The sequence below is a fragment of the Ctenopharyngodon idella genome, chromosome 18 (assembly GCF_019924925.1).
Source record: "Ctenopharyngodon idella isolate HZGC_01 chromosome 18, HZGC01, whole genome shotgun sequence".
NCBI classification, from domain to species: domain Eukaryota; kingdom Metazoa; phylum Chordata; class Actinopteri; order Cypriniformes; family Xenocyprididae; genus Ctenopharyngodon; species Ctenopharyngodon idella.
Window position 1 is genome coordinate 25,577,892 of NC_067237.1, and position 22,670 is coordinate 25,600,561.

At 37.2% G+C, this 22,670-nt stretch overlaps 1 protein-coding gene across 4 annotated transcripts in view; it reads left to right on the forward strand.

Annotated features, from left to right (window-relative positions):
• The window catches only part of mtss1la (MTSS I-BAR domain containing 2a), a 30,443-nt gene extending 12,839 nt beyond the window's left edge, over positions 1 to 17,604 (forward strand). Inside the window, exons 4-15 of one of the 4 annotated variants that reach the window (XM_051870926.1) lie at positions 7,950 to 8,034; positions 10,188 to 10,279; positions 10,372 to 10,446; positions 12,043 to 12,200; positions 12,854 to 12,961; positions 13,051 to 13,148; positions 13,551 to 13,683; positions 13,790 to 13,864; positions 14,246 to 14,395; positions 14,689 to 14,850; positions 14,961 to 15,129; positions 16,259 to 17,604. In XM_051870926.1, the coding sequence (XP_051726886.1) occupies positions 7,950 to 8,034; positions 10,188 to 10,279; positions 10,372 to 10,446; positions 12,043 to 12,200; positions 12,854 to 12,961; positions 13,051 to 13,148; positions 13,551 to 13,683; positions 13,790 to 13,864; positions 14,246 to 14,395; positions 14,689 to 14,850; positions 14,961 to 15,129; positions 16,259 to 17,028 (2,075 nt within the window). In that variant the 3' untranslated portion in view covers positions 17,029 to 17,604. The remainder of the gene's footprint in view (positions 1 to 7,949; positions 8,035 to 10,187; positions 10,280 to 10,371; positions 10,447 to 12,042; positions 12,201 to 12,853; positions 12,962 to 13,050; positions 13,149 to 13,550; positions 13,684 to 13,789; positions 13,865 to 14,245; positions 14,396 to 14,688; positions 14,851 to 14,960; positions 15,130 to 16,258) is intronic. The other 3 variants (XM_051870927.1, XM_051870929.1, XM_051870928.1) reach the window with 3 other exon arrangements.
• The last annotated feature ends 5,066 nt before the right edge of the window (positions 17,605 to 22,670 follow it).

A 22,670-nucleotide genomic window follows, 5' to 3' on the forward strand; every position in this document is an offset into this window, starting at 1 on the left:
AAATATTAAAATAGAAAACAGTAATTTTAAATGTAAATAATATTTCACAACATTACTGTTTTGTATTTTTGATTAAATAAATGTAGCCTCGGTGAGCAAAATTTGTGGTGAGCAAAATTGGATGACTTTTTTTATTACAAATTAGTCATAAGATTAATTAATTATATATATATATATATATATATATGTGTGTGTTTATATATATATATATATATATAGATATATATATGGCGCAAAAGTTGCCAACTTTCTGCAGAGTCAATAGCTACAGACCTCCAAACTTCATGTGGCCTTCAGATTAGCTCAAGAACAGTGCGTAGAGAGCTTCATGGAATGGGTTTCCATGGCTGAGCAGCTGCATCCAAGCCTTACATCACCAAGTGCAGTGCAAAGCGTCGGATGCAGTGGCGTAAAGCACGCCGCCACTGGACTCTAGAGCAGTGGAGATGTGTTCTCTGGAGTGATGAATCACACTTCTCTGTCTGGCAATCCGATGGACGAGTCTGGGTTTGGCGGTTGCCAGGAGAATGGTACTTGACTGACTGCATTGTGCCAAGTGTAAAGTTTAGTGGAGGGGATATTATGGTGTGGGGTTGTTTTTCAGGGGTTGGGCTTGGCCCCTTAGTTCCAGTGAAAGGAACTCTTAATGCTTCAGCATACCAAGACATTTTGGACAATTTCATGCTCCCAACTTAGTGGGAACAGTTTGGGGATGGCTCTTTCCTGTTCCAACATGACTGCGCACCAGTGCACAAAGCAAGGTCCATAAAGACATGAGTTTGGTGTGGAGGAACTTGACTGGCCTGCACAGAGTCCTGACCTCAACCCGATAGAACACCTTTGGGATGAATTAGAGCGGAGACTGCGAGCCAGGCCTTCTCACCAACATCACTGCCTGACCTCACAAATGCGCTTCTAGAAGAATGGTCAAAATTTCCCATAAACACACTCCTAAACAATATAGTGTACATGCATACATACTGTATATGTTTCTGTTATTTATGATTAATTAAAATTAATTAATTATTATTAGTGGTATTAGTAACTAATTAAATATATACTTTTAAATTTGTACATTCCTGTACAATATATGGGTTCAGCAAAGCAAAATGTGTTTAAGTGCCCCCAGAAGTACTTCAGGAACACGTACCTCTGGTTGGGAATCAGCTATGGGGAAAAAAGGAAAAGGAAAAGAAGATGAGGAATAGCAGCCGGGAAAAGTAACTGATGTTGTTATCTCCAACTCACGCCTGACTGAACTACTGTCAACCTTAATAGAGTGACAGATGGACAGAGAGAAAGGGAGAGAGACAGACAGAGAGGAGGGGTCCCTATTATGTCTGTTTTAGTAAAAAGTGTGACTGTGTTTTTGCTGGAGCTATGATGTGAAGCACATCTGGACAGGGAGGACTGCGGAGTATTTTTAGCAGCAGTGCTCTATCCCCCAGACAGGAAGTCTTATACAGGCTGTAAACACACATGCACACACTCACACTAAGCCATACACACACATGGGCATCCTTAATGTCCCCTCCTCATGCCAGGAGAGAGTCCTGGGAAGTCTGGAGTAATTGAGAACAGATAGAGTGAAGGCAGGGGGCCAAATTCAGCTTTGCTGTCATTGGTCTTCCTGTCTCTTGTCTCGTTCCATACTCGTGCTAGACTGAACGTGTGAGAGCGACTTTGACATTGAGTTCTTCTGTTTATCAGTCTGCTGGTTTATTAGATTGTTATGTAACCTTCAGAAACTTTCACAGACATCTTCAGGCATCAAAAAACGTGAGAAGAGGGAAAAAGCTGTGCATGTGTTTGTTTTTACTCATGTGCATTTATGTTTGAGGTTACCGCTGGGTTACAGGGATGTGTTTATATGAAGCATTGAGTATCTCAGCACTTCATGCTCTCTGTGATCTTACACTATAGTGGCCCCAAAGAGACATTTCTTAAATGTAAAGTGAATCCTCATTCGTAAACCAGTGTAGTTTTCTAATGTGGTGCATTTCTGAGTGAAACTTGAGAAAAAATGTAGGGAAAGAATTCATTTTATCCATCAGGACTTGATTGGAGAGTCCCAGAATGGAGACTGAATGTGAGTTTGCTAAGACAATGGCTACACTGAAGAAAGTGAAATGAACGTTAATTATTTTTAATGCATTTTTATTTTGACTAATCGAAAATCATAGTTTCCGGTTTAAACCTGTGTTGTTTCCCATTGAAAAAAAAAAAAAAACTATTTTGTTTAAATAGTATTTTCACTTGACATCACGGTGTTGATGTGCAGAACTCATTCTGGTTAGCTTTACTGACTGCAGAAATTATTGTTTTTTGTTTTTTCTTCTGTTTTTTTGTTAGTACATTACAGAAAATATGATGCATATTTTAAAAATACATCACAATAAGTATTAAGGTATTTTGAATTTGCCCTTATTTAAATTAAGTAAACTAAATTAATCATTGACTAACAGAATTCTACCATTATATTATAGCTAATTTAGCTTTTGTTTATGGTATAATTAAGTTGTACGAATGCCGAAAAATATTATATTGGCCTAAATTAAGAAACGTTTTGGCTTATGTCTAAAGTACATATATTGATTAAGTGTGGCATGGTCTTTATAATAAATAATATTTTTGTATAATTTTTTTTTTTTTTGTCTTTGGTAAAATAAATATTTTTGATTAATATTAAATCAAAATTTAAACCATTAATATAATTTGAGATAAACTAATCGTTTTGGTTTTTATTTGGTTGGTTGAGCTTTTTTTTTTTTTTTTTTTTTTTTTTTTTCTCAGTATAAAAAATAGCTAACATTATAGCAGCCTAAGTTTTCAGGGGAAAATCTAATTGTTGTTTTCTAATTAAAGATTATTTGGAATATTGATGAATTATTCACAAAAAGACTAAGAATGTACATTATAAAAAATAAATACTGGTCCACTTTGATGCAGTTAAAGGGATAGTTCACCCAAAAATGAAAATTTGATGTTTATCTGCTTACCCCCAGGGCATCCAAGATGTAGGTGACTTTGTTTCTTCAGTAGAACACAAATGATGATTTTTAACTCCAACCGTTGCGGTCTGTCAGTCGTATAATGCTTGTCAATGGGAACTCCATCTATAAGAGTAAAAAAAAAATCCAAATGAAACAGACAAATCCAAATGAAACCCTACCGGTTGGAGTTAAAAATCATAATTTGTGTTCTACTGAAGAAACAAAGTCACCTACATCTTGGATGCCCTGGGGGTAAGCAGATAAACATCAAATTTTCATTTTTGGGTGAACTATCCCTTTAATAGTAACAATTTACAATAAAGTTCCATTAGTTAACTACATTAGTTAACATGAACTATACTGAACAGTTGTATTCATATTAACTAACATTAACAATGATTATTAACTACTATATTACATATTGATCATTGCTAGTTAATGCATTAACTAACCTTAACAAATGGGATCTTATTGTAAAGTGTTACCCAGTTAATATATCTCAGTTGTTTTGTCTGCAGTTTGCGTGAAGCAGAACTTTCACAGTGAGCTGTTGGGAGACCAAGGAGAGAGAAGACCATGAATAATCTTGTTTGACTCTCTCATGACAATTGTTGCAATGCCAGCCATTCACAGGCTCTGTTAAGAGTGTCTGCCAACCATTTCTGCACCTGCACATGTATCCATTCAGAGAGAGAGAGAGGGCACATCTGAGAGGCCCGTGGCCACTACTTCTCAGTTCAGATGGCAGTGAAGGCCGTTATTTATCAGATGTTTTGACTGAAATAATGTTAAGGTCTCGTTTAGTTGTTTCCACATTGAGGTGAAACTCTATTTACGTTCTTAATGCACATTCTTCATGTTATTGTGAGCAATTAATCCATGCATGTTATTCTTTAAGACAAAAATTCATACTTGTAGTTGTGCAATAAGTTGTACTGCCTATAAAATAATTTTTAATTCTCAGCTGAGGTCACCAGTAAACCAGCAAGGTCAAAAGTTAGAATTCTGTCAGCATTTACTCACCCTCATGTCGCTCCAAACCTGTGCACTGTAAAATTATTTTTCAAAGTTGTAAATAAAACAAAGATTATTGGAGTATGTTTTACAAGAAAATACTATTTCAGTTTCTCTAAATCAAAATTCCACATTTAATTCAGTGTTTGTATTTGTGAAATTTACTAGCAATTTCTGAGTGAAATTTTTTTCAGTGTATGACTTTCTTCTGCAAAACATAAAACAAGACATTTTGAAAAATGTGTTTTTGTCCAAACAATGAAAGTCACTGTGGTCCAATTTTGTTTTGAACCTTACTGACTTTCATTGCATGGACAAAAACAGCCTTCTTTTGTATTCCACTGAAAAAAGCAAGCCATACAGGTTTGAAATGACACAAGGGTGAGTAAATGATGATAACATGTTCATATTAGGGTGAACTATCCCTTTAAATAGCTGTTGATCACATGAGTAGTTCCTCAAGGGTTCACAGATCTGCTAAATAGCTTCCCAGCCGTGGGCAGGTGTTGGAGGCAGTGAGAGTCTGACTGAATGGAGCATCTGAAGCCTCTGGATCACGTGATCTGAAGGAAGGTTGTGGGAGTCGTGTGTGTCCGGTCAGGGTGGGAGGCCAGGGGACTCCTGGATACAGGAAATCTCTGAACGCTTTCAGGATGGAGCTGTCAGCTGATTCCTCAAGGGAAGGAAAAAGGATGCTGGCAGGTGTGTGTTTGTGTAGCATATCATCTTGACTGTAGCAGTGACATTGAGAAGGTCTGTTTTTGAGATAAAAAAAGCCTTCGTTTTTGAGCTAAAGTGCAGCTGTGAACTTTGCACTGAGCCATGTAAATGGATGTGTGTGCGTGCGTGCGCAAATCAACTCAGGGATAGCTCTGTTATGTCTCAACACCAGTAGCACTGAACTTGATTTGCCTTGCTGAAGACCTTTGAGAATAGGATGTGAGACATGCATGCTCTTGGACAAGCACACTGTGTACTGACAGCAGGCCTTCTCTCAGCAGACAGACGCTATGGGGTGGACCTGTGGGTCTGTGCCAAATGGGATACATAGGGATTTTTTTTTTTTTTTTGCAATATCATTTCCTGAGTACAGCTCTTCAGACCGAGGATTCAGATGGCTGATCTTTAACCTTCCTTTTTTTCTTACTGTCACCTGGTTTGGCCACCGCTCAATCTGTCAGTGTCCCACCCAGTGGGACAAACTGTGAAAAACACTGGTTTGAAGAATTTTAAAAGCTTAAAAATCTTCAAATCTTTACTTTATTTGTATTTGAAGTCATGCCTCTTTGCGATGAGCTCCCATGTTGGAGGCTGTTTGTTTTGAGGGTTTTTAGTTCTGGTTTTTCAGTAGTTGTGTGTGTGCTTCATTGTGTGTGTGTGTGGTTATAGGAGGGCAGGTTATTGCCGGCCTCTCCCATTCTCTCCTGTAATAATGGTGTTTAGGAAACATGAGCAGACAGGAAAGGCAGATACAGAGTGGAAGAATGGAGGGATATCCCTTTACCGGGTTCCCTCCTTTTCCCTTTGGACCTGGATGGAGAGATGGAGAGTGCTGCAGTGCTGTTCTTCTGGGCTGCTCCAATTTCTTATTGCACACACACACACACACACACACACACACACACACACACACACACACAAATTTCAATTTGGTCTATAAAAACAACAAACACCAACATATTCACTTCTTTTAAAACTTTGTGAAACTGACAATCAGTTTGGGTTGTGAACCGAGAATCAGTTCTTTTTTTACGTTACCATTTCTCGCACATCTATTCTTCTGCCATTGCGGACAAAATACAGTAAAATATGGAGAGAGAGTTTGCTGCAATGCTTATTCAGAGGTACCACAAATCTGTAGTCCAAATCCTGAACAAATGACTCCAATGAGCCAGTTCTTTTTATTGAATCAAAAACATACAGCGCATCCAGTGTAATTCGACTCCTGAACAAATAACTCTAATGAGCCGGTCAGTGTTGGGGGTAATGCATTACAAGCAGTGTAAGTTACGTAATCAGATTACTTTTTTTTTTTTTTTTTTAAAGTAACCAGTAAAGTAACACATTACTTTTAAATTTACAACAAAATATCCAAGTTACTTTTTCAAATAAATAATGCATGTTACTTTGTTTTCGCATTTTTTGACTGACAGCTCTCTTGTCCTCATGTTGAGAGAAATAGGGAGTAAGGAGCAGAGGCGTGTGTAAACATGATGGTTATTGCAGTTCTAGACTAAATGTGAGCCTGCATTTACTCATCTCACTTGCACCAAAACAGATTCAGTATTCCTCAAAATTAATAAAAACAGTGAAATGCAAAATGTATAGACTATCATGCATTTTAAATTTATTCAATTTAATCTAAGTTTACTGTCTTTGCTGCTGACCTTTGATGATCCAATTCAACCATAATAAGTAAAAATGACTTTAAACATCACATTTGTTTTTCTTTCTCTTTTTTTTTTTTCTTTTTTTATTGCTGAAGTAAGAGTGTTTTTTCTTGTATCCTATTCTTCTGCAATCCAGAATAACAGCACAGCTGAAAGGTTTGTTTGAGCTGCGCCCTCTACTGTACAGGCATGAGTTTGCATTTTCTTCAGCGTAAAGGGCCTTTACTTCTGCAAACGATAATTTTTTTTTTTTTTTTAGTAAAAAACAAAACAAAACAAGCAAGCCCAGCCCAAGTGAGGAAAGTTAACACAAAAGTAACGTAAAGCATTTCTTTCCATAAAAAGTAACTAAGTAATGCAATTAGTTACTTTTTAGGGAGTAAACACAATATTGTAACGCATTACTTTTGAAAGTAACTTTCCATATCACTGGAGTCAGTTCTCTTTAAGTGAGTCAAAAACATACAGCGCAACCAGTGTTGTCTAATTCCCGAACAAACAACTCTAATTTGCCGATTTCTTTTTAGTGAATAAAAAACATACAGCACAACCAGTGTAGTGTGATTCCTGACCAATTTACCCTGAGCTGTTTCTTTTTTAGTGAATCAAACACAGACCGCTTAGTACTAACTTTGAATCAGTGTTGTTACTGACTGGTTGTTTATAAGATAACATGTATTTAAAGATATACATTATGTGTTTATCGGTAGTATTTTATAGTAAATGTTGAATTAAATAGGTTACCTCACTTTTGTTTGTTGCATTTTTTTCTGCCTATAAAAAAAAGTCAAGAATAGTTTTACATTTATTTGTTATTGAGCTCATCTCATCATTTGGTAAGTTATATTTGTTTGTTTTTTCCAAATATAAAAAAGAATTATCATTGGCACAGTTAAGAAACCAAAATCATTAAGTGGAATCAGTACCAGAACTGTAAAATTATTTACATTATTTATTTCCCTTATATCCACTGGCCCTTTGAACTCTGTAAGTAGAGACTTTGGCCCTTCTAGCCTGTGTAACCTACTGGCCCTCATACCAGCAGAGTTCAATCTCATCAGATCTGGCTGCAAGATTGGGAGAAATCTTGGATGAGCTGGTTGTGTTAAGGCACAGGCAGGCTGGGCTTTATCGCTTAAGACCCCATTTTAATTACACTTGGCTGGAGAGGAAAGTTAACACCGCTAAGTAATTGTGTTCAAGGTCTCCAAGCGAGTGAGCACTTCTTGATGGATCAGAGCCATGCCGTTTGGGAAGTGTTCTATTTGTGGTCTTTGAAGTTCTGTCTCTTGTGAATATGGTGCAATTATCTTGTATTTTCACCGACTAAGCACATACTTTTTCCTTTAATAGACCTGCTTTCATGCTTCTGATTAGTCTGCCCCCTTGTGGCCATTTTTATATTTGCGATTAAATTTGAAAAACAAAGTTGTCTGATGTTTCATTGACTCATGCTGCCTATCGCCACACAATTTAAGACTGCAAACATTTTTCAAGCTGTTCACATGTCATATTTATCTCTTTATTTAACTTTCATTTGTCTTCTTGTCAGGTGCCACCAGGGATATTGGCTCCGCTTTGACCCGGATGTGCATGCGACACCGCAGCATCGAGGCCAAACTGCGCCACTTCACCAAGTGAGTGATCGACCCATCCATGGCGTGATTACTTTCATGCCTTGCTCCCCGCCAGTCAGACTGCACTGACAGGATTTTATGTCTGTGCCAAGCATTGATTTTCCACTGTGGAGATAAGCAAACATCCATAGATCAATCAGCCTGCTCTAAGGCTTTAATGTGCTGTCTTCAGAGAGACCAAATTAGCTCACAGCTCAAGAGATTTCAAATGCTGACCTTAAAGGAATAGTTCTTCCAGAAATGAACATGTTGTCATTATTTACATATCCTCATATCATTCCAAACTACTCATGAACACAAAAGAGATGTTAGGCAGAATGTTCACTCTGCTTCTTTCCATACCTTGATTTCATACAGTAACCATTGGCTGTCAAGCCAATATACTATATATATATATATATATATATATATATATAGTATATATAAACTCAGCAAAAAAAGAAACATCCCTTTTTCAGGATACTGTATTTTAAAGATAGCTTTGTAAAATCCAAATAAGCTTTACAGATCTTTATTGGATAGGGTTTAAACAGTGTTTTTCATGCTTAAACCATAAAGACTTACTGCACATGCACCTGTGGGAAAGTCCTTAAAGGATTAGTTCACTTTAAAATGAAAATTACCCCAAGCTTTACCCACCCTCAAGCCATCTTAGGTGTATATGACTTTCTTCTTTCTGATGAACACAATCGGAGTTATATTAATAAATATCCTGACGCATCCCAGCTTTATAATGACACACGGCTCCGGAGGGTTAATAAAGGCCTTCTAAAGTGAAGTGATGCGTTTCTGTAAGAAAAATATCCATATTTAAAGGGTTAGTTCACCCAAAAATGAAAATTCTGTCATTTATTACTCACCCTCATGCCGTTCCACACCCGTAAGACCTTCGTTCATCTTCGGAACGCAAATTGAGATATTTTTGTTGAAATCCGATGGCTCCGTGAGGCCTCCATAGGCAGCAATGACATTTCCTCTCTCAAGATCCATAAAGGTACTAAAAACATATTTAAATCAGTTCATGTGAGTATATTATTAATATTATAAAGCAATGAGAATATTTTTGGTGCGCCAAAAAAAACAAAATAATGACTTATATAGTGATGGCCGATTTCAAAATACTGCTTCAGGAAGCTTCGGTGCATAATGAATTAGTGTGTCGAATCAGCGGTTCGGAGCACCAAAGTCACGTGATTTCAGCAGTTTGGCGGTTTGACAAGCAATCCGAGTCATGATTCGACACGCTGATTCATAATGCTCCGAAGCTTCCTGAAGCAGTGTTTTGAAATCGGCCATCACTAAATAAGTCATTATTTAGTTTTTTTGGCGCACCAAAAATATTCTCGTCGCTTTATAATATTAATATTGAACCACTGTACTCACATGAACTGATTTAAATGTTTTTAGTACCTTTATGGATCTTGAAAGAGGAAATGTCATTGCTGCCTATGTAGGCCTCACGGAGCCATCGGATTTCAACAAAAATATCTCAATTTGCGTTCCGAAGATGAACGAAGGTCTTACGGGTGTGGAACGGCATGAGGGTGAATAATAAATGACATTATTTTCATTTTTGGGTGAACTAACCCTTTAACAAGTTATAAAGTAAAATATCTAGTTTCCGCTAGACCGCCTTCCGTATTCAACTTACAAAGAAAGTGTAATGCCTCTCGCAGTTCAAAACGCTTAAGCTACGTCCTACGCCTTCCGTATTCAAATTACGAAAAAAGCGTAACTGATGCGACGTCACTTTTTTCGTACGTTGAATACAGAAGGTGGTCTTATATAGCTTGGATACGTCAGGATATTTATTAATATAACTCTGATTGTGTTCATCAGAAAGAAGAAAGTCATATACACCTAGGATGGCTTGAGGGTGAGTAAAGCTTGGGGTCATTTTCATTTTAAAGTGAACTAATCCTTTAAGACACTAACAGTTTACAGGCAGTAGACAATTAAGTTCACAGTTACAATAACTTAGGGCACTAAAAAGACACCCAGGGTCCCTGATCACCTGTGTGAACATGCTATAGTCCTGCTGCAGGGAGGCATGAAAACTGCAGATGTGTCCAGATTACTGCGAACATTTGTTGGCCGCTGTATTATTTCTGTTGTTTCATTTTGCCATTTTTTTTATTTTATTTTATACTAAGTGCTCTAATGGAAAAAATGATCGCCCCACTCCAAGACAAGATAGAAGAGTGGAAGAAAACGGCTGCCCTGCTTGATAAAGACCACGCCAAAGGTGGGACTGACTCATCACAGTTGTCTCAAACCTGTTTTTTCTGCAATACTAATGTCTCTGTCATGAATTTACACCTTCTTTCTGTTCACCAGAGTACAAGCGCTCAAGGCAGGAGATCAAGAAGAAGTCATCTGACACAATAAAGCTGCAAAAGAAAGCCAGAAAAGGTCAGTCTCTTTTTTTTCCCCTTCTGTCAGCACAATGATTTCCCCTCTCTCTCGCTCACACTCTCTCTGTGCTTTGTTTTTAGAGGATTACTGCATTCAGTATGTTAAAGAATCAGTGAATATGTGTCGTGCTGGGGTCTTTTCTCACATAGCCCCCTCTCTTGCATGCTAACTAATTCTGATGGCAGGATTAATTAGGTCAAAGACAGATTATAAAGTTCAAGTCAGGTCAAAAGGTCAGTAGGTCAGTAGCCCTATTGAATCAGATGATGATGACCAGTAAACCATACCACCATCTAGCTTTATTTTTGTTCGCTTTATTTTAAAGGGATAGCTCACTCAAATAAGAATATTGATTTTATTGAAGTCCTTATTTACTCACCTTCATGTTGTTCCAAACCTTTATGACTTTCTTCTGTGGAGCATAAATAAGAATTTTGTATATTTAGTTACATGTATCACAATTGTCGTGAGGCAACACACTCGCAATTGCATTCCCTTTGCAATCTCTTCACGGCAATGCTCTTTTTCTCTCTGTCTTTCATACTGTGATTGGCTTGGCTTCTGCTTATTAACTGTAGAACTATCAGGTATGTATTCAGGCAGTTCCTTCATAGTTCATCACGTTTAGCATGACTAACATTGATTTCATTTCATTTTGTGTGCATCTCATAAGAATGTTTTAGTGTCCTTTGCGAACACCCCACACTGTTCCATTGTTTGCAAAGCGTGCTTATCTCATTGTCATTCTTTCTGTCAGACATAATAAGCATCTGTGTTATGAAAGTAAATCACAATGTACAATCATGCAGTATTTCTGTGTTTAGATTCAGAGCATCAACTCTTATGTCATTTATTTTCATTATATGGTCATGAAGGTTTTCTTGCATGAAGCCTGACAATGCTTGGTTGCTGTGTTGACATTATCCACCCTAATCTGTCTTCATTGTGCTGACCCATGGGACATCTGTGTTGACATCTACATCAAACATTTCATGTGTTAAAAATGCTAAAATGTACATTTTCAGTTTAGTCAGTGCATCTTGGTCTATACTACCATTAAAAAGTTTGGGTTTGGGGTTTTTAAAATAAGTATTTTATGCACACTTTATTTGATCCAAATTACATTAAAAACAGCAATTATTTTAATATATTAAGAAATGTAATTTTTTTCCTGTAATGGCAATGCTGAATTTTCAGCATCATTACTCCAGTCTTCAGTGTCACATGATCGATCAGAAATAATTCTAATATGCTGATTTGGTCAAGTAACATTTCTTATTATTATCAATGTTGAAAACAGTTGTGCTGTATAATATTTTTGTGGAAACCGTGATACATTTTTTTAAAGATTCTTTGATGAAAAGAAAGTTTAAAAAAAACAGCATTTATTTTTTTTTTTGTAACAATGTAAAAGTCTTTACTGTCACTTTTGATCAATTTAAAGCATACTTGATAAAAAAAAAAAAAACTCTTTCTTACCCCAATTCTTTAAACGGTAGTGTAATTTTCCATTCATGGATTGCTTATTCGCCCATGGCTTTATTGCCTTTTATCTCTCCTCTCTCACAGTATCTCTCTTTCCCATCATCTCAGGTCGAGGAGGACTACAGCCACAGCTGGACAGTGCCATGCAGGATGTGAGTGACATGTACCTGCTGATGGAGGAGACTGAGAAGCAGGCGGTGCGCCGAGCCCTCCTGGAGGAAAGGGGGCGCTACTGCACTTTCATCAACTTCTTGCAGCCTGTAGTGGTGAGAATGGAAGGCTTTGGGCTTAAAGTTACTTCTAGAGGTCTAGCAAGATGATTTTTTTCTTTTTTGTGAGTAATATATTGTAATTTTTTCAAGAGAGGATTGAAAATATAAACAAGATTATGACTAGTTGTCACTTTTTTCTCCAGTGAATATGTCTTAAAGGGATAGTTCACCCAAAAATGAAAATTCTGTCATCTTTTACTCACCCTCAATTTGTTCCAAACCTGTATAAATGTCTTTCTTCGGCTGAACACAAAAGAAAATATTTTGAAGAATGTCAGTAACCAAACAGTTGATAGTGTGTGTGTATATATATATATATATATATATATATATATATATATATCCATACTATGGAAGTCAATGGGGCCCATCAACTGTTTGGTTACCTTTATTCTTCAAAATATCTTCTTTTGTGTTCAGCCGAAGAAAGAAATTAAAAATAAATCTTTGTTACATTATTGCTTATGACAAAAAAGTAATCTGTTGTGGCAGATGCTTGCCAGCCTGCCATTAAAAAGCCTAATATATACTTTCCAGCAATATTTAAAAAGTAAGAGAGGGGACGTTTAAAATTAAACAGCAAAATTTTATTTAACTAATCAAATATTTAATTAATCAAATTAATCAACATCAACCTCTTTCCTCAGATCGGTGAAATTGCCATGCTGGGAGAGGCCACTCACCTCCAGGCCATTATTGATGATCTCACTGTGTTGACCACTGACCCACATAAACTACCAGAAGCCAGTGAACAGGTGCTTAAACATACATATGAAAATCATTTATCAAACATACACACAGAGAGATAATAATGATAAAGAAATATTAATTTGACTTCCACTAGGTGATTTTGGATCTTAAGGGGTCTGACTACAACTGGTCCTACCAGACCCCACCTTCTTCTCCGAGTAGTGTTGGATCCAGGAAGAGCAGCCTTTGCAGGTGCTTGTCTTATCGTTTTTATCACAATTAAGAGTTCCCATCAGTGCAAAGTTTAATTGTGTAATTAGTTGAAGTCGGCTACAGTTGATATAATGATATTAAGCCATACACTCTTAAAAATAAAGGTTCCAAAAAGGGGGCTTTCGTAGTGATGCCACAGAAGTACCATTTTTGGTTCCCCAAAGAACCTCTCAGCGAGCAGCTCTTAAAAGAAAAATTTGTCCTTACTTTTGTAGAATGAAAAGGTTCTATAAATGTTAAAGATTTTTCATGGAACCATAGATGCCAATAAAGAACTTTTATTTTTAATAGTGTATATGTCTAAACCATTCTCAGTTGCATTTAGATATTCTTATTAGGTTATTTGCTAACACTAATGATTTCTCTCTGTGTTCCTCTCAGTTTGGTGCATCTGCCACCAGGTGGCGCCCATCGCCTGAGCAGCGTCTCCTCTCATGATTCTGGATTTGTCTCTCAAGATGCGAATATGCACTCCAAACCTCCGTCTCCCATGCCGTCTGACATCACTAGCCAGGTTTTTACCAGTTCATCTGGTGTCTTGGTTTCGTCTGTTATGTTTAATGCTGTTTAATTTCCACATTTATTTCACTGACCTATCTTTAACTATCTCTGGTAAACAGAAGTCATCCAGTTCTGCATCCTCAGAGGCTTCAGAAACCTGTCAGTCAGTCAGTGAGTGCGGCTCTCCCACAATAGTAAGTATTATTTTATGTCTGGAAATTTTAATAAATATATGGCTTAATTACTTAAACTCTTTGGCTAGCACCTTAAACTTTTTTTAATTGACAGAATTCTGTTGTGATTATTTGTTTATTTTCTTAAGTTATCATGTTTCTTTGATTTAAAACTTTCAAGCACATTGCCCATAAGCTATATGAGGACTAAAAAAATCCTAATGGATAATCCCACCCCCCGCCCTGTTAAAAAGCATTCAGACCAAATATTGATCTGTTTGTATATATTTCATGCATAAAGGGTTAAGCTAGCAATTTGTTTATTATTATTTGGTGTGGGGTATTCACTATTGTGTTGTTCTCCGTATTTGATTGGGCCATCCTGTCATTCCGTTTCCACAGTTCGGCTCATCCTTTGCTACCTTTCGCCCTGCTCACTGTTTTAATGACTCCATCAGGCCTCACTCTTACATACTTCCTGCGTCCCCTTCCTATAATCAGTCCCCAGGATCAAACTCCCCTTCACCCACATCAAAGGTTCCTTACTGGAAGGTTTGTTTTTCATTTTGACCATTCGGTCGGCCATTGTTTGCTTTGTTTATATTCTGTTATTCTTTGCAAAACAATATTAGTTTTAATTTGTTTTCACTTTTATCTCATCCCATTTAATTTCTTTATCATCAGCTTTTCATTATTAACCAACATCCGGCTCAGGCTTTTTGGCTATTTTTGTTGATTAAAATGAACATCTATTAAATAAGTCAACTGAAATTGCAGACCCATGCACAGGTCCTGTCCTATTCTGGCTATATTTCCATGACCCTGAAAACAATTTCCTCTTGCAGCAGGACTGGTCAAAGGCAGGTCACTATGAGCAGACGGCTGTAACCCAACAGCGCAGGACTGAGGCTGCAGAACCCTCTAGTGGACTGGGAGGAAATGGAATAATTCACCCTGAGGATCCTTATAGGCTAGCTAGGATGAATTCTAAAGATGTCGCTGCCAAGGTTCTGAGAATATATATTTTATATATATATATATATGTATAAAACTGAAAAGTAATTATTTTATATATAGAGAGAGAGAAAAAAATTCTATCCTTTTCCTTTTCTCATAGCATGGTAGGCCGATGTCATCCGCCGCTAGTGAGCTGGCTATGGTTCTGACTCGGGGGCTTAGTATAGAACAGCAGCAGAAGAGCAGCTGTGACTCTCTGCAGTACTCCAGTGGATACAGCACACAGAACACTACACCATCATGTTCAGAGGACACTATCCCTTCACAGGGTAATATACACAGACAAACATAAACACTCTTAAGTACAAGTGCACATGTACAGTTGGAACAGTTTCTATTGTTAATTTTCAGAATTTAATGAACTACACATTTATGTAAGTACACTATCGTTTGTACACTAAAAGTTTTGGTTTAGTACTTTTTTAAAATAAATTAATACTTTTATTCACCAAGGATGCACTGAATTGATCAAAAGGGACAGCAATGAAATGTATAATGTTACAAAAGATTTCCATTTCAAATAAATGCTGTTCTTTTGAACTTTCTACTTATCAAAGAATCCTGAAAATTACAAAAATATTAAGCAGCAACTGTTTTTAACAATGATAATAATAATACATGTTTCTTGAGCACCATATCAACATATTAGAACGATTTCTGAAGGATCATGTGACACTGAAGACTGGAGTAATGATGCTGAAAATTAAGCTTTTCCATCACAGGAGTTTTAAAATATGTTAAAATAGAAAAGCGTTATTTTAAATTATTATAAATTACAGTAATATTACTGTATTTTTATCAAATAAATGCAGCATAACAGATTTCTTTCAAAAACATTAAAAAAACTTACCAACCCCAAGCTTTTGTATGATAGTGTATACAGTATACTTATAATTAACATTTCTGTCACATTACTTTATCTTTATCCATTATTGGATGACTACATGAAGTGCTGCCTTATAGGGATAGTTCACCCAAAAATGAAAGTTGTTCAAAATGAACACAAAAGAAGATATTTAGTTTACCAAAAAATGAAAATTCTTATATTTTATGTGTAACCAAACAGTTGATGGGCCCCACTGACTTCCATAGTATGTTTTTCTAACCTATGGACCCATAAAATATGGGAATTTTCATTTTTGGGTGAACCATCCCTTTAAAATGTATCTTAGCTTATCTTCTGGAACAGTCTTTGAGTCGGGAGTGTGCTTATGATGCCTTAAAATACTACCTAAGTAGGCAGCTGATCAGAACCACAGTTTTATCAACTTAATAAACTTTATTTGATTATAAACCTTTTGCTAACAGACCAAAAAGACAAATACGATCCATTGCTTGAAGTCAGTTTGTTGTTTGTTTAGGCTAAGAGAGTTCAATAACACCATTTTCTCTTTGCAGGATCTGAATATGATTGTTATTCCATGAATGGCGATGGTGACAACGACACACAGACAGACTTCGACAAGTCCTCCACCGTCCCTCGCCACAGCAACCTGGCTCAGAACTACCGCCGTATGATCCAGACCAAGAGGCCCGCCAGCACCGCAGGACTGCATGGAGCACTGGGTGCCCAGGGAGCCCCAACAACCAATGGGAAAGGAAGTGGTGTCATAGCCTCAGGAACAGCCACCATTCGTAGAACCCCTTCTTCTAAAACAAACGTGAGACGCACCCCGTCTAGTGTGGGTCCGATCCCTATCCGACCACCTATCGTCCCTGTAAAGACCCCCACTGTCCCAGACTCACCTGGATTCCCCAGCCCTCCTCCTGAGTACAATGGAAGTGAGGAAAGTCTGTACAATGATGAAACGTTGGAAATTTTAGACTACAAAGCCTCCCCCAAGCGAATGAGCCTGCCATCGTGGGGAGGAGCTGGTGGTGGAACTGTCTATGCCCAGCAACCTGGAGCTGCGGGCTTCACTTCAGAAGAAGACCAGATGCTTGCCGCCAATCGCCACAGTCTGGTGGAGAAGATTGGAGAGCTGGTCGCTAATGCTCATGCTCTCGGTGAGGGCCAGTTCCCGTTCCCCACGGACCCTCAGGCCAGCCACCAGCAGGATCAAGAGCATGAGAAGAAGGGAGAAGATATGTTGAAGACAATCCGTAGAGGGGTGCGTCTCAGAAAAGCAGCCTGCAATGACAGATCAGCACCAAGGATCATGCGATAGTTCAGTACTGCATATCCTGCCAAGTCTATTGCTATAGACTCTCCAAATGAAGAGGAACAGTATATTATGTGAAATATAAGAAGATGGTGATTTAAAAAAAAGGGAAAAAAAAAAAAAAGAAATCAGTGTTAAAATCTGGCATCTAACAACTAATAGGCCAGTATCAATGTTACTTGTTGAGTGTGTATGGACACAATACTCATCTGGACTATTATTGCTGTAGTTATATTGACCAGATTTGGACTAATATCTCTTTGACAGGCAAATTATTATGATGGACATATTATGGCCTGAAGGATGAGAATGTAATGTTTAAAATATGTATTAACATACTAGCTATGTCGGTTGTTCCTTTTTGGAGTCACAATTTGTAATGACTATGTTCTTCATGTTACTTCTATGTAAATGCTATGTTAAAAAAAAATGACATTTCTCTTCCCACAAGTAACTATTGTAAAAAGCCAAAGTCTTGTTTTCAACTGAAAAGCTGCACAAAACGCTCAGTCTCAGATGGACCACACAATCGAATCACCGCACATGCTGTAAACTGCCAAATAAAGCACATCTGTTGTACTAGACCAGAGTAAAGATAGTTTTGTTGTTGTTGTTGTTGTTGTTGTTGATGAACAAAAAAACAGTTTAAATACATTTTAGAAATGTGCCATCCATTTTTTTTATAGGAATTGTCCAGCAGGTGGTGTGAGTTCCTAGCAGATGTGCTCAGGACTTATTTAGCAAACGTAATAAATACCATGTTTGTTTTGCACACTGTATCATGGTACTGGAATATTTGTTGGACATTACAATGATTGGAGTGCCATGTAAATATCATTTAATATAAATATGCAGTCATACATACTATGATATATATATCAAAGTATCATATTACCATGTTTTTTGGATGCAGTTTTTGGGTGATACTTTGGTATGCTTGACTCTAAAAAATGCTGGGCTAAAAACAACCCAAGTTGGGTTGAAAATGGACAAACTCAGCGGTTGGGTTAAATGTTTGCCCAATGTGCTGGACAGTTTTATTTAGCCCAAATATTTTTAAAAAATTACTATATGGCTGGCCTAAAATGAACCCAAAATAGGTTGGAAATTAAAAATCAGACACGTAATTACTAGAAGCGACAATAATAATCAAAAGGTGAACATTTATTAGTAAGCAATTTAATAAATGTTTATTGTTTAATTATTCATTAAACTTATTATTAAATATTCATTTATTAAACATATTAATAAATGTTAATTTCCAACATATTTTGGGTTCATTTTAAGCAAGCAATACAGTAATTTTTAAAGAATAGTTGAGTTAAATAAAACTACCCAGCAGGCTGGGCAAACATTTAACCCATCCGCTGCGTTTGTCCATTTTCAACCTAATTTGGGTTGTTTTTAACACAGCATTTTTTAGAGTGTTTGAAGCCCAGTGGAGTACCATGTAAATACAACTGAATATTGGTACAATCATACAGTGCCATAACAAATGTCATATTGTTTATCATTTTTATGCATTACCATGATGTATTTACATGGTATTCCTTGCTTTGGAATTCCATGTAATACCAATGAATATGAATATGCAAAGTACTGCTACTACCACAGTAAGCTGCTTTGTTTTAAGGGTACTGTACTTACAGTGTACTGTACTTAGTTCATTAACAATGAACACTTATTTTTATGTACAGAACTGGCCCAAGTATGGTAAGGTGTGTGATCTCATTTACTCTTTTACAGATTATGATGGCTCTTTTGATCTTTTGTACTTTGTACAGCAGGGCCCGAGATTACCCGTATGTGGGGTTTATGTGACCCATCCCTGCGATTAAATCTAATTGATGGGATAAAGAGCCGGACGTGGGCTGAAGGAGGCGTTTGATGTGGCAGCTGGAGATCGTGAGAATGAGGAGATGCAAAAGCCTCGGCTCCAGTCACTCATTCACTCACTCACTCATCACATCCCTGTCGCCGCGTCATCCCCCCTTCCTGATGGACGGGACCCCCACACTCCGCTCCGGGCTACACATACAGGGATGTGACACTGGTGCGCATCCCGCCGTCAGTCGCGCAGCAAAGTGGCACGCGTGTCATTTTCACTGACAGACGCGCTCGTCTGCCTATCCACGTTCCTCCGCTGCAAATGCGAGACATGACTGTATACTGATGGAGCCACGTCGCAAACAAGACAGCGCAGCAGAAATAAACACATCTTGAGCAATGCGATCTGATCTGGAGTATAGGGGGGGTGTTTAGACAGGGACAGCAGAGGAAAAGCACTTGAGCACAGGGACACTAAAAGCTTTGTTTGTTTGTCCCTTATCTGCAAAACTTTTGGGATGAAATTTGATGTTTAGCTAGAATAACTAAATAGGGTAATTATAATTATGGTTTTAGAAATGCACAGTGATTGCACAGGGTGTATTATATTTATGGTAGCATTATATTTACATAAGGGGGGAGGGACGGTCATAGCCACGACGTTGGCATTTACCGTATTTACAAAGCAGTCTATGGTACTTGTAAGTAGGACTATTAGATAATACAGAAAGTTAATTAAGGGTGATTGATTGGGACATAAGGTCAAACGGGACAGTATAACTAGCCTACAGAGTTTATTTTCTCGCCTGAAGAGTGAGAACAAAAACTTTTTTTGCTGAGCTCTAGCTGTGAGACCTCATAAGCAAAATTGGATGCCATCATTGGCGTGACGTCATGTAGGTGGGCGGCGCAGGCATTAGACAGGAAGTTGACCCTGAAATGCATGAACTGAGAAAAATGGCAAGCTTTAGATAGTTTTTATTATAAGGTCGATATAAAATAGTCATAGCTATACTAAATTGCACAACCCTTTGATGGAAATATGAATATGATGTACTACTGCAACAAAATCAGTCAAAAAATGTGTTAATGTCACATTTCTTTTTTCAGAATTAGGTTGTTTTTATTTTGCCTCATCCACCCAAACACACTGACTGGGACAGTGCTTAAAGGCTTTGCTAATTAAGAAAATGATTAACCTTGCAATAGAGAACCACTGTATATGCTTTTATACATGCATTGTAGTCGAGAAATAGAGTACCTCAGAGATGACGTGTTTTTGTAGGCAAAACCCGGAAGCGAGTTAGCATTTTGGGACTTCCGGTTCCATCGCCCTAAAGTCTATGGGTTTTTTTGAATGAGTTTTTGCTAAATCGCCTGAAATAAGGTCTGTGGTTAACAAAGCCTCTAAATATTTTCACGTTTTGATCTATGACATAAAACACACCAGTTATAACCCGCTTGTGATTTTTTTAAACCTTTATTGTGTCTTAAAAACAGCGGTTGCTAACAAATTGCTAAAAGGGACTACTTCCTTTGGCGGGGACTTTAGACGTCATCATGACAAACAGGACATTTGGACAGCATTTCTCATAGAAAAGTGGATAAGTATTCATACACAGCACAGATCATAATCAGCGAGCATGTTTTTAAATAAAGTTTTTTTTTAAATAAAGTGTGAGGAAGCTTGATGGTGGTGATGTTGATCCGCGACCATGGTGTGCTGTAGTCCGTTTATAGCCTACTGTTAGCTTTTTATATCTGACGACTTTATTTAGGCTTCAAAATGTCTAAATGTTGTGTTAACTTGTAAAGATTATCTTGATAGACAAAACGTGTAAGTGTCATCACCCTTTGTTAAACACAGAGCTTATTTTTTGCGATTTTCCAAAAGTCTATGGGAAAAACGCATAGGCTTTCGATCGAGGGAACCCGTGCGCCGCTAACTTCCAGGTTGGCCTACAAAAACACGTCATCTCTGAGGTACTCTAGATGTCGTTTCTTTAACATATGATCTCAAGGCCACGTCTTCACATCGCTTGGCCACCACATAAGGATGCCGTTACCTCAAAAAAATGATCTTGTGGCCTCGACACATTATCACGTTCCCACGAGTTAATATGTCATAGCTGCAACAAAATTAAGTTCACTGAACATGTCCCCTCCCGGTCACCGTAGAAAGCAAAAGTTAAAGATGGTTAACTGCTCTATGGGTGCCAAAAAAAAATCAGTTGCGCGAGAGGAACATTAAGAACGTTTGTGAACATGAACGTGTGAATGTGTTTATACTATATAGGCCTATAACTCTTTGGTATTATGAATTGTATAGCATGTATGACTTTTGTCTCATAGAGATCCAACGCAACTACCACTCCAAGGTCTAGAAAGGTAGGAAAAACATCATTACAGTACTCCAAGTGACTCCAGTGGTTTAAACTCAATTTTATGAAGCGACATGAGTGCTTTATTTGTGCAAAAAAAACAACATAATTTACCACTTTATTTACAAAATATTATCTAAAGCATGTTCACGCAACAATGTTGTTGAGTTGACGCGCGAGTCTGAACACAACACGCATGCGTTGTGAAACTTGTGATTGTGCATTGCAGATCAATATTTTTGTAAGTAAAGTAGTAAATTATGTTTTTCGCGTCGCTTCATAAAATTGAGGTTAAACCACTGGAGTCACATGAAGTACTTTAATGGTCCTTTCTGGACCTTGGAGTGGTAGTTGCGTTGGATCTCTATGGAGGGACAGAAACCTCTCAGACTTCATCAAAAAGATCTTAATTTGTGTTCCGAAGATGAACTAAGGTGTTACGGATGTGGAACGACACGAGGGTGAGTAATAAAAAAAAGACTTTTCATTTTTGGGTGAACTAACATTATAAGATAGCAGTATCTAGGCCTACTACAGTAACAGTGCATGCTGTTTCAGTGTGCTTGTAGCCTATATAACTGATTTGTAGACTTTTAAGCAGATATAGTTGTCATTTATATACAATGACTGGCTGAAATATGCATTGATATTAGAATATTAGTGTATGCCAGTATGTTTATATTTATAACTCTTTGATTAGGGTTGTAGAGCATATATTATGTGGTCTTGAAGCCTATACATTATAAGTGAGCAGTGTATATAATACAGTAACTCATGGTTTCATTGGACATTGGCATCAGTGTATTTATTTCTATAATATTCTGATTCTATTACGGTTTAGAGAGTAGATGTTTTGTAGGTTTTTTATTTTATTTATTTATTGCTGTGCTGGACATGGGCTACAATCTCATTAAACAGTTTCACAGTTTAGCCATTGATTATTTTTCTAATTATTTTGTCAATATTGTGATCTTACAGGCTATTAGGTGTGGCTTTTTTTCTCTACTGCAGTTGATATTTTTGGAGACACATAACACAAGCTATTTAAAAATAAGTGGTCTACTGATGAGAAATAATTCTTTTGTTCTTTTAAAAACAAAGCCATTGACATAAGCTTGCTGACGGATGCTGATGCTTTCAATACCTCAGAGACCAATGATGAATTACTGCAGACACACAGCGCTGAGCATGCAAATATGTCCAGCTACACTCTGATATTGCAGCAGGGGAGGACAATGTGCTTACATCTTTAAAAAAAAGACACCCTGTTTGACTATCTCACTCTGCATTAATTTTGTTCATGATGATTAATAATTTGTCTCATTAAAGTTTAATTTACCATGTGCTTCATGTATATAGTGCTTCATATATGTTATTAGGCTAAATATATATATATATATAGTATAGTATAGAATATAATTCTATTACATTGCACTTTGT